This window comes from Bos javanicus, chromosome 4, assembly GCF_032452875.1.
Source record: "Bos javanicus breed banteng chromosome 4, ARS-OSU_banteng_1.0, whole genome shotgun sequence".
NCBI classification, from domain to species: domain Eukaryota; kingdom Metazoa; phylum Chordata; class Mammalia; order Artiodactyla; family Bovidae; genus Bos; species Bos javanicus.
In genome coordinates, this window is record NC_083871.1 from 49,499,722 (window position 1) to 49,512,543 (window position 12,822).

The window sequence follows — 12,822 nt, forward strand, 5'->3', positions numbered from 1 at the left end:
TGGATTCTAAGCTGTCAGTTTCTTTGTGCCACCCCTTTTGATGGTGGTCCGGCGGGAGCGACTGCTTGGCTTAGGTTCTGTGCCCATTCTACCTGCGGGGCTCAGAAGAGCCAGGGCTGGCCACATGGGCCTCCTAGTGCCATGTGATCTCACGCTGTGATAGATCCCTCAAACATGGAATGAGTGTTCCGCTAGACAACAGTCCCCAAAGTAACAAACTTCTGTTACAGATGTGACTGTTTTGTGGTTCTCTGGAAGCAAACTCTTTGCAACTCAGTGGAAGAGCTTTATATCTGGAAAGGAGCTTGTAGCCCCTCATTTGAAAATCTAGACAACCAAGGTCCCAAGACAGGACTAATGCTAGATTACACAGAAAGAGAAGAGCATTCAGCTTTAGAACTTTGGTCCCCTGATTGTTATTCCAGTTCTCCTCACCACATTCTTTCCCATATGTAAAATGGGTATGGTGATAATGCTTACTGCCTGGAGCACTCCTTCGAATGGTTTGGATTTTAGGTCAAGCATCACTTAAAAAAAAAATTGGAGTATAGTTGCTTTACAATCGTGCTTTACTTTCTGCTGTACAATGAAGTGAATTAGCTATATGTATACATATATTCCCTTCCTTTAAAACCTCCCTTCCATCCCACCCCCTGCCCCACTCATCTAGGCCATCACAGAGTACTGAGCTGAGCTTCCTGTGCTAAACAACAGGTTCCCACTTGCTATCTGTTTTACACATGTAGTATGCTAGGGTTAGTTGAATTCCCTGGTGGCTCAGAGGTTAAAGCGTCTGCCTCCAATGCAGGAGACCCGGGTTCGATCCCTGGGTCGGGAAGATCCCCTGGAAAAGGAAATGGTAACCCACTCCAGTATTCTTGCCTGGAGAATCCCATGGATGGAGAAGCCTGGTAGGCTACAGTCCATGGGGTCGCAAAGAGTCAGACACGACTGAGTGACTTCACTTCAGACTTTCAGACATGGACTTTTCATGTCCAAGTCATTGCAACCCCATGGACTTCAGCCTGCCAGGCTCCTCTGTCCATGAAATTCTCCAGGCAAGAATACTGGAGTGGGTAGCCATTCCCTTCTTCAGGGGATCTTCCTGACCCAGGGATTGAACCCAGGTCTCCCACTTTGTAGATTCTTTGCTGCCTAAGCCACCAGGGAAGCCTGTATAAACATCAGTCCTAACCTCCCAATTTATCCCACCCTCCCCTTCCCGTTCTGCATTCCTGTGTCTGTTCTCTACATCTGTGTCTCTATTCCTGCTCTACAAATAGGTTCATTTGTACTATTCTTCTAGATTCCACATTTATGCATTAATATACGATATTTGTTTTTCTTAGGGGAGCCGTCTGTCTCCAGTTTCTCCCCAGAGCTGTACTTCCTTTTATTTCTGTACTGGTTTCACTAAACACCCCACTATCTAAGGTAAAAGTTTGGAGTCTGTGTTGGTGTTCCTTTCACTCTTATTCTCACATTCAGAATTGATAGAACTTGGTGATTATAGTCAACCTTATTAGTCTCACCTGTATACTTTTAGCATTCACTTTTTCTTTTCATTCTCACCCAAAGCTGCCTTTTTAGAAGCACCAGGGATGTTTTGCTTGAGAGATTTCTCTGTTAGGGCTCACACAGCCCAGATATGCCACATAGTTAAAAATCCCTGGGAGCAGTCCTCAACCAAAGCCTGATGGAAGTTGATGGATATATTTTGGGTAGAACAACTCTGAAGCATGTTCTGTGCCACTCTCCAGAGGTCTCTGATGTGTCTGAGACCCAACCGCCCACATGTATAATCCACTCATTGTTGTTGTTCAGTCACTCAGTCGTATCATACTTCTTTGCCACCCCATGGACTGCAGCATGCCAAGCTTCCCTGTCCTTTCCTATCTCCCAGAGTTTGCTCAAATTCATGTCCATTGAGTGGGTGATGCCATCCAACAATCTCATTAATGTAACTGAAATAACTTCCATCTCTTTTCCATCCCCTACTGATGTTTTCTTGGATAATCTCTTCAACAAACTTGCTGTACTCAAACGCTTATCTCCAGGTCTGCTTCTAGCTGTAGTCAACTACAACAGTGACTAGTTAGATATTGGGATAAAGGGAAGAGTTGAGAATGGCTATAGTATTTTTCACTATGGATGATTGGAGGCATCATGAATCATAAGAAAGCTGCTGCTGCTGCTAAGTCACTTCAGTCGTGTCCGACTCTGTGTGACCCCATAGACGGCAGCCCACCAGGCTCCCCTGTCCCTAGGATTCTCCAGGCAAGAACACTGGAGTGGGTTGCCATTTCCTCCTCCAAAGCATGAAAGTGAAAAGTGAAAGTGAAGTCGCTCAGTCATGTCCGACTCTTAGTGACCCCATGGACTGTAGCCCACCATGCTCCTCCGTCCATGGGATTTTCCAGGCAAGAGTACTGGAGTAGGGTGCCATTGCCTTCTCCAATAAGGAAGCTAATATGTATTTAATGTTTTAGATACTAGATAATTGAAACTGTAGTGCTGGCAGAATCACCCACTTGGACATGTTCAGTAGAGAGTTGAGAATATGGAATTGGAGACCAGGAGAGATGTAGAGACAGGAGCTAAGGATCTAGGAGTTATCAGTGTACATTGTTGTTTAGTTGCTAAGTGGGTTCCTTCAGTGTATGGTGCTAAATGCATGAAAATGGTTAAGATGGCCAAAATGCTCATGTACAGAGGAAAGAACAGGGAAAATGGACATTGAATGTGAAGTGGCAGTCTCTAAAAACAAACACTAAATATCATTCGTATCTTCTCTCCCAAAACAGCTTAGCTAGGCAAGGAGTAATTTCTTTTTCTTTTTCTGGCTGTGCCAAAAGGCTTATGGGATCTTAGTTTCCTGCCCAAGGATCAAACCCAGACCCTTGGCAGTTAGAGTGTGGAGTCTTAACCACTGGACCGCCAGGGAATTCTCAGTAATTTCTAAGTAGTATTTAAATCCACAGTGCCTGGGTAGTAAACTCAAGAAATGTAGAATTAAGTTATATCTATGCTACAAAGTTATTACAAAGCAAAGATCAGACTCTGTACCTCTGTACTCAATTTTTTTTTGGCCCCACAGCTCTGGCATGTGGTAGCCTAGTTCCCCATCAAGGATCAGACCTACATCCCTGGCATTGGAAGGCAGATTCTTAACCCCTAGAGTGCAGGGGATGGCCTCCCTAGAGGGGCTCAGACAGTAAAGAAACCGCTTGCAATGCAGGAGACCTCGGTTCAATCCCTGGGTTGGGAAGATCCCCTGGAGAAGGGCATAGCAACCCACACTAGTATTCTTGCCTGGAGAATCCCCATGGACAGAGAAGCCTGGAGGGCTACAGTCCACCAGGTTGCAAAGAGTCGGACATGACTGAGTGGCTAAGCACAAGCACACAGACTGTGGGGGAAGTCTCTCTGCTCAATTTTGAAGACATTGTTTTTCAGTATCTCTTATAAAAACCTATAATTTCACCCATCACCCCACAGATTCTAATTTACTCTAACAGGGAGGTGTGTTAACTAGCTGAGGAGACAGAAGATAACGTGTTTTCTACATATTGCCAGTTAGCTTAGTTACTTAGAGCAGGATGCTGGTGATACCAAAGTCTGTGACCCCAGCACTAATACGGTTTTTGAGCTGATGGAGAGATTATAAAGCAGTAAATAAGCCTAAAGTATTTAACCTTAGGGCTCCAGTTACCTGTCGTTGGTAGGACTTTGGAGGTGGTATTTAACCTCATCCAAGAAGTGTAAATACTTGGAATCCTTCATATAGTTTAAGGATAAAGTGAGATAATGCTCAGAAGTGCTGAGATTCCTCAGCCTAGCACAGTCAAGAACTGGTTCAGTTCAGTTCAGTAGCTCAGTCGTATCTGACTCTTTGCGACCCCATGAACCGCAGCGCGCCAGGCCTCCCTGTCCATCACCAACTCCCGGAGTTCACTCAAACTCATGTCCGTCAAGTCAGTGATGCCATTCAGCCATCTCATCCTCTGTCATCCCCTTCTTCTCCTGCCCCCAATCCCTCCCAGTATCAGGGTCTTTTCCAATGAGTCAACTCTTCGCATGAGGTGGCCAAAGTATTGGAGTTTCAGCTTCAGCATCAGTCCTTCCAATGAACACTCAGGACTGATCTCCTTTAGGATGGACTGATTGGATCTCCTTGCAGTCCAAGGGACTCTCAAGAGTCTTCTCTAACACCACAGTTCAAAAGCATCAATTCTTCGGCGCTCAGCTTTCTTCACAGTCCAACTCTCACATCCATACATGACCACTGGAAAAACCATAGCCTTGACTAGACGGACCTTTGTTGGCAAAGTGATGTCTCTGCTTTTTAATATGCTATCTAGGTTGGTCATAACTTTCCTTCCAAGGAGTAAGCGTCTTTTAATTTCATGGCTGCAGTCACCATCCGCAGTGATTCTGGAGCCCCCAAAAATAAAGTCTGACACTGTTTCCCCATCTATTTCCCATGAAGTGATACTTTCCGTAGCGTGCTTTAAGGAAACAACAGTTTAGTTTATTTGTTCTGCCTTTCAAGTACTAGATCAGACCGCAAATCCGCACACTTCCGTACGTGTAAGATGTCCCGCATTCCCCGGTGCCACAAAACATTACGCTCTTTACGACAGTGTACGACGCCGGGCCTGACAGGCGCGCACCACGCGGGCCAATCGTGCAGCGCCCGACCGATGACGTAGGCCGCGCTCGTGCATGCGCAGGGCGGGGAGACCTTGGGGAGGCGGCGGAGAAGCTTAGCGGAGGTGAAATCCTTGGCAGAAAGGAAAGTGTAGCGGCAAGATGCAGAGCTGGAGTCGTGTGTACTGTTCCTTGGTCAAGGTGAGGGCCCACTGGGTGGGATCGTGCTGAATCAGGCCCAGAGAGGCCCACTGACGGGATCCGGGACGCGGCCTAAGTGTGGGTGTGGGAGAGACCGGCGGCCAGGCCGGGACCACCTGGGACTCCACCCGCGCGACTCCACCCCTGAACCCGCTCAGCTGGGGCGGCGGCTTGGAGGCAGAAGCCTGGGCCGTGGAGAGCTCCGCCGGTTGTGTGACGGCCAACAACCACACACAGTCCCCTCCCAAGCCTGGGCCTGGAGCCTGGGAGTCCCGCATAGGCCCTTCCACCCTGGCGGAGAAAGTAGGAGTCACCCTTGCCCGTTATGGTTGACTTTTTCGTAGTTCTAATTCCGGCCCTAGTGGCCTTTTGCAGTAGACAGGCTTGGGCCACCGCTTGAAAGACTCAGACTGAGCCCTAACTCTTGGCCCCAGGAATTCCTCAAAGGTCCCTTTAGTGTTTGCAGCTTTAAGCGAGCGTGCATTGACCTCCCCCTTAGAGCTTGTATTTTTAATTGTAGCAGGTTATCAAGATAGCCTTCCCTTTACATCAATGTACCGAATACAGCCAAATTGTATATATTTGGGTTTGTGACTGAATACAGTATTGACGGAGACCTTAAAAATAATAGAGAAGTTAGACTCCTTTGTTTCAAGATGAGTAGCCTATGTTTCGCAAAGTTAATGTAACAAGCTAGATGTACGTTTAGTGAGAGAGCTGGGACTGAAACTCAGCCCTGGTCTCTACTCTGCTGTTCTTTGGTCCGCTGTCCTCACCTCAAGTGCAAGCCTTGCCTTGAAGTAGACAGCGTTCCTAGATCAACGTGTAGGATTTTTCACTGCCTACTTTGATAGGAGCTATTTGCAGTTGTTCCTTTGTGCCTCACTATTCTTAGGAAAATAGTAGCCATCCATGTTTAGAGATTGTTGTGGAGTTACGATGCAGTTTGTAACACTAGTAGCTCTTGGGTCCGAGTACATGGTGCATTTTCCTAAGGTATCTTGTCTAATTTTCTGTTCATTTTGTGTGGTTCAGGTACATCTCCATAGATTGTACATGGTAGTTTTGATTTTAGGAAACAATAATTACATGTAAAAGGATTTTCATAATGTAGATTATCCAAAGCTGAAACTTTAAACGCTTTGCTATGCTAAGTCGCTTCAGTCATGTCTGACTCTGTGCGACCCCATAGACGGCAGCCCACCAGGCTCCCCCATCCCTGGGATTCTCCAGGCAAGAACAGTGGAGTGGGTTGCCATTTCCTTCTCCAGTGCATGAAAGAGAAGAGTGAAAGTGAAGTCGCTCAGTCGTGTCCGACTCTTAGCGACCCCATGGACTGCAGCCTACCAGGCTCCTCTGTCCATGGATTTTCCAGGCAAGAGTACTGGAGTGGGATGCCATTGCCTTCTCCATTAAACACTTTAGTTAATGCCATTAAAATAATCTCTGGCGCCAAAAGTTAGCCATGCCTTCTGAAAATAAAATAAAACGTAAGCAGCATTTAATAACATGTTTTAGTTAGGTAAAAAAATGAAATGATATGTTGAACGTGTATAAAAAAAGTGTGGCAAGCTGATTGTTTTTACAAAAGCAGAAATTGTTGTGTAACCTCCCTGTGTCAGTGGAAGATACATTAGCAATCATTGCTCGATACATTTGACTCGTTATTGACTTCATGGATCTTTAGTGGTTTTGAATTCATATTTTACATAATAGGATCATTTTCTTTCTTTTTTTCAGAGAGGCCATTTCAGTCGAATATCTCATGGTCTGCAAGGAGTTTCTGTAGTGCCACTAAGAACTTATGCAGATCAACCAAGTAAGTACTTAGTAAAACAGGTTTTGCTCATATTTCCTTTATATTTAAATGTAAAAGCAAGTGAATGTTAAGAGTAACTAAGAGCAAAGTAATTAGCTATAGAATTCATTTGTTCAAATGTTTGTTCACTTAAATGCTCTGTTGAACAGGTAGTGTGTTCCAGGTGGTGAACAAGAAAAAGCCTTGCTCTTACAGAACTTGAAGTCTGATGGTGAAATACAAACAGTATACAAGAAACAGGGAAATAATTTGGGAAGTGGTTGAAAATGAAGTCTGGTAATTGGGGGTAGGGTGACTATTTTAGATAGTGTATCAGGCCTTTTCTGTGCAAGGGCCTGAGTAAGGTGAGGGTGTGAGAAGGTAATTTCAGGCAGAGGGAACCAGCAGTGAGAAGGGTCTGAGGTAGGAATTGAGTTGTGTGGTTTAAGGAATAGCAAGAAGGTTATTGTGGCTAGGGGGTTTCCGTTTTAAAGTTACGGACTACTACTTCGGGATGCCTGGGTCCAGCCTCTGGGCTGGGAGCTAAGAGCCTACATATTGTGCCAAGAAAATAAAAAGTTAATTCTGTCCTCTGGTAAGACTGAGTGTGTTAGTTGCTTAACACTGTTTAGAATGATGAGACATCTCTTTCTGTGCTGAATGGAAATCTTAATGGGCTTATCAAAAGCACATTTTAAAGATTAGAAAAATGTACCCTGAAAGGAAGCTATGGATTATGAGTATTTTCTTCTTTTACACTTTTCTGTATTTTTGAAGTTTCTATAAAGGATATGTACTTAAAAAAAAAAAAGGTATTTAAAACAGGAAGTTCTTGGATTTATAATAAGATACTTTGGCTTCCCAGTACCAAGACTATTGATTATTTGAAATCATGTTTTGACATTTTTTGAAATTTCTTGTATAATCATAAGTAAAGTTGTATGTTGATGTCTTAAAGCTTACCTGGGGGTAACTGTGACCATTGGTCTTCCTGCATTCTGTGAAATAATTTTTTCCTGTATCCTTAAACTGTTGTCAGACTACTGGCATTTGGTATATTTTATTCTTAGGAGAGAGGGTAGGAGGAGGATTCTGGTCAGTAATGACCAACAGTGGGTGATTTACCCTTGCTTTGAACAGGTCAAAAAAATCCTTTAAAAAATACAAATTTGGTGGAGGAGAAAGTTCAACCCGTTATATCCCCTTTCCCTTTCAGTTTCACTGAGGTATAGTTGGTATACACTCTTTGTTTCTTTTGTTAAATGGAAATTCTTAATTCAGCAGGAGATTTTCATTTCCAAAGCATGCCAAGTAAAGACTTTTTATGGCTCACTCTGCACCTTTGGTGTTACATATTCAACAAAGTTTCATTTAGTACCTTCTATCTGCTAGGCTGTCCCTGAGCAGGAATTTAGATTGTAATGTTGCAGGCATAACTGAGCATTCATATTGAGTAGATTATAAATCCATTAGTACTCGTGTAGATACTGTGTGTAAAGTCTTTGGTTGGATGCAGTAACAAGTATTTTATGTACATATTTATATTTGTCTATTTATTTAATGACTGACCTTTCTTCAAGAGTGTACACTTCTTTAGGGCAAGGACTGAATGTGACTGCTTATCACCGAAAATAGACCAGTGGGTACTCAGTTCTTATTTACTGACTAAACCCTGGGATCATGTCTGTTTTAGTTATGCTCCATCACAAGCATCCAGTATGGTGCCTGGTATACAGTAAGTGTCCAGAAACAACAGTGATACTAACTGATGCAACAACAGTGATATTAGCGGATGCATTGAGTGCTTACTCTGTCTCAAGCACAGTCTTTAATCCTTGTGGCTGCCCCACCAGTTATGTACTGCTGATTTCTCCTTTATGAAATTGAGGACCTGAGTTTAGTGCGCTGAGCTAGGAAATCTGTCGTTTACCAGCTGTGTAGCTGGGGAAATTCTTCTGACTCTAGAACTTAAACACTCTTAATCACTGATCTGTTTGACCTGTCTCCTTAGATGAGTATTGGTTGACCAGCTTGAGAAGTTTGAGCTTATTATGATACAGTCCCTGTTACAGCATCTGGGTGATTTCTGAATCTGGGCCAAGTTCATCAGGTTGTGTTGTTATTGATATGACCCATTTCATGACAGATACTTATAGCACTTAGTCACATTTGTTACATCCATCTGTTCATTTACTCATTATTTCAACAAAGTCTATACTATGTCCTGGTTATTATACTAGTTGCTGGGATACACTAGAGGATAAGACAGACAAGATGCAGCTTTATAGTTTGCAGGGGGAAGATAAACACTGAACAAATTATTATAGTTATGATGAAGACTCCATTGATGGAGCATATAGCTATATATGATAGCTATATATGGATTGAGACTGGTCACAATTATTTTCCTAAGGAAATTAATGTTGATATCTGAAAAGCGTTGTGGGAGCATGTGTGGAAGGAGGTGTTCCAGGTAGAAGAAATGGCATGTAGGGATATTTTGACGTGAGAAGGAGTGTAGTGCATTTGAGGAGATTGAAAGGGCCAGTGTGGCTGAATATGTTGATAGTTGAGAGTTGATGTTTCCAGGTTACAAAAGACACTATTTTAAGGGCAGTTGGAGGTCACTGAAGTGTTCTAAGCAGGAGCATGATATAATCATATTTGTTTTTAAAGCTCATTCTGTTGCACATTTGGAGTTTTTATACTTTTTCTTTCTCTCTCATTAGACTGTAAGAACCAGGGCTCTGCCATTTATTGGTAGCCCAATAGCTTAGAATAGTGTCTGTAATGTGAAAGGTATGCTCTCAGCATTTATTTTCTAGGTAGGTGGAGCAGAATGTGTGTGGGTAGACCAACACAGGGCTGGGTGCAAGCTACCAGTAATTCATTATTGCTGAAGCTTACACCACATGATACTGGTGGATGAGCAGAATGTGGTGGGAGACGAGGCTGGAGAAAGTTATTGAAGAGATTTGGATGTGCACTTAGGAACTTGAACTTTATCTAACAAGAAATAGGGAGACCAATGAGAAGCAAAAGAATAAGATCTGAGTTGGATTTTGTTAGGATGTAGTTGTGTAGGGTATTATGGAGGGTGGGAATCTACTGGAGGCTGCAAGACCAAAGATGGGAGATGGATCTAAGGAGAGACGAACCATGTGTTGAGTGCCCAGTAGGTACCTGGCATCCTCCCAGGGTCTTGACATATCTTACCTCTGGCCTTTCAACCCCGGGATGTAGGTATTACTGTCACTATTATGGCTATATTGCATCAAAGCCCAGGGAGATTAAATAATTTTCCCAAGAATTTAAGGGATGGTAGAGCTTATATTTGAACTCAGATTTGTTTTACTTCGCCATTCTTTCTTCTTTTACTGTGTTTCTCTTTGCTCACTAGGAGGTTGTAGGATTATGATCAGAAAGTAAAGTATTAAAATTCAAGAGTTTCTTTGAATCCAAGCAGTTCTGGGTGATTAAGGTATAGAATATGACTATGGAAATAGGCTGAAGATTAAGGCTATTGATAATTTTAAAACATGGGACTTCCCCAGAGGTCCAGTGGGTAAGACTCCATCTTCCAACGCAGGTGACACAGGTTCAGTCCCTGGTCCAGGAGCTGAGGTCCCACATGCTGTGGGGTGTGGCCAAAATTAACAAATAAATACATTAAAAAAAAGTCTCTCTCCCCCCAATACACAACAAAACATGATAAACCTTATCATGTAGCTCTTATATTCATTTAGTGAATTTGGCAATTAATGATTACTGCCTTATAATATTTGTTCTTGTTCCTTAAAAGACAATTATTAATTGTTTTCTACAATTGATTTCTCTACGTTTTGATATGTACCTGTTTTCCCTAACTATACTGTGAGATTTCTGAAGATAGTGATGATTTCTTCATAGGGTAGGCATTCATGAAATTTTATTTCATTCTGATAATGAAGAACTTTTTGTCATTTTGCTTGGAATTCCTGATTGCCCTGGAGATGATGGGACCATCTGAGTGGTTTGGAAGGCATAATGGTACAGGAGCACAGTCTTCAGAATCTGAACAACTTAACGTAAATGCTGGCTGGTCACTTACTAGTTGTGTAACCTTATGCAGGTTATTTAATTCCCCTCAGCCTTATCTGCTCCCTGTTAAATGGCAGTAATAGTTATGTAACAGATGTCCTTAGTCTTAAATAAGACAACCAGAAGCATTTAGCTCACTGCCTGGCATGTAGTAAATTATCCAAGTGGTAAATAATATTGCAGACTGACTTTTTAATACACATGTTGTATTTGTTGATGATTATAATTGGTTTGTAGCCCGACACCTTTATTTTAGTGGTAGCCTTGATTATATTATATCCTTAGTTTCTTCCTATTGGTGTAATAAGCAATATTTTGTAACTTTTAGAGCACTTTTCCCTGCTTTTTCTTTCCATTCATTTCATGGTATTGACTAAGTTGGTCACCACTTATTGTACCCAGTATTTTTTTTTTTTTTTTAAGTATCAGCCTGATAGCTTCCTCTTGGTATTTCACTGCCACCTGAAATGTAGATTACTGTCCAGCTGTCCTTTGCTGTTTTGGCTTAGTCATCTTTCTCTTAGGCTATCAATTTGCATTTCCTTTTCTGTTTTTCTTTTTCACTTGTAAAGGCTGATGCTAGTTTTAAATTTTCTGTTAAATGTTCTCTAAATTAATGCATTTTGTTTAACTACTTTGCCATATCCTAATTTTTAAAACTATGTATAGGAACCAAATTGAGAAATACTTTTTGACAAGGAAATAGTGAGTCAGAATCATGTGTTATAACCCTTCACTTGCAAGCAGCCTTTGCTAAAAGTGAATGCTGGCTGGCTTGTTTTTCCAGTATTTTATTTTGAAAAATTGCAAATATTTAGAAAAGTTGGAAAAATTTTACAGTGAATACCCATGGATTCTTCGCATTTTTCTGTACTTACATTATCACATGTCTGTCCATTCATATACATATCCATTCATTCATCTTACTTTTCTGATGCATTTCAAAGTAAATTGCAGACATTGGTATACTTTCCCTAAATAATGGCTTATTTTTAAAACTTTGCCCTGAATCATACCCATATGATGACATGCTACAGTCCATGGGATCACAAAGAATGGGACACAACTGAGCGACTGAACTGAATGCCCTCCTATACTTCAGCTGACAGATCTTTAAATGAAGACTTTTCTTCTTTCCCTTCATCTTTGTGCTTCCTAGCATGTTAGTGGGATTCTCATGGAATGGAACAACCAGTATCTTCAGTGCAAGCTGAACTGTTTCTTGGTATTTTCCGTAGCTTTGAAAAAGACCTAAGATCACATAGTAAATTGGGAAATAAAACACGTTTTTGACTTTTTTGTATTTAAGTTTATTCAATAAACCTGTATATTATAATTTAAAATATGTTAAAAATTTAGGCAAGAAATAAGTTTTTTAGCTTGTATTTAGATTACTGTGAAATTAAAAATTAGACCCAAACTAAGGGATGTTGGTTAGGTCTTCATTTGGTTCAAGATTTGAAAATAGAAATGTATTTTATAGAAATTTCTATTTGAAAATCAAAATATATTTTATTATATATTTAATTCTGAACATGAATGAGTGAACTAAGCAGTATGGCCAAAAAGCACAAATGGATCAGGAGAATTGATACAATACTTTTTATCGTGTGTTAGTCTAGCTATATTTTTTTCATGTGTGAGTAACCCAAATTATTACCAAGGATAATCAGTACTTTAATTTGTTCAGTAGGGTGATTCTTAGATTTTTGTGGATAACTGGGTTGGATAACCTATTACTTGTCCTCCAACATAGCTTCTGTGATTCTGTTGAGGCCAGCAAAAGTCTTTTAAAGGATACTCTACTCCCATCCCTTAGGGGGTATGTGTTTTGTGGGGAAGGGGATGATAAATTAAAATTGTTGTCTTTGTAGATCAGAATATAGCTATTATATAGCAAATACTATATACATTTGGGTACTGTGCTAAGCTATTTGCAAATGTTATTTGTTCTATATTACAGCCTTGTGAGGTAGATATTTTTTTGTGTACTCCTTATTTTGCAGAGGACTTCCCTGGTGGCTCAGAGGTTAAAGCCTCTGCCTGCAATGCCGGATTTGATCCCTGGGTCGGAAAGATCCCCTGGAGAAGGA

At 41.5% G+C, this 12,822-nt stretch overlaps 1 protein-coding gene and 1 non-coding gene across 2 annotated transcripts in view; both read left to right on the forward strand.

Annotated features, from left to right (window-relative positions):
• Positions 1 to 766: 766 nt before the first annotated feature.
• Positions 767 to 838, forward strand: TRNAW-CCA (transfer RNA tryptophan (anticodon CCA)). The gene has a single exon. It is a non-coding gene; the product is annotated as a tRNA-Trp (tRNA).
• A 3,870-nt stretch (positions 839 to 4,708) lies between these two features.
• Positions 4,709 to 12,822, forward strand: part of DLD (dihydrolipoamide dehydrogenase) — a 28,101-nt gene continuing 19,987 nt past the window's right edge. Inside the window, exons 1-2 of the mRNA XM_061414003.1 lie at positions 4,709 to 4,851; positions 6,592 to 6,670. Of these exons, the coding sequence (XP_061269987.1) occupies positions 4,813 to 4,851; positions 6,592 to 6,670 (118 nt within the window). The 5' untranslated portion in view covers positions 4,709 to 4,812. The remainder of the gene's footprint in view (positions 4,852 to 6,591; positions 6,671 to 12,822) is intronic.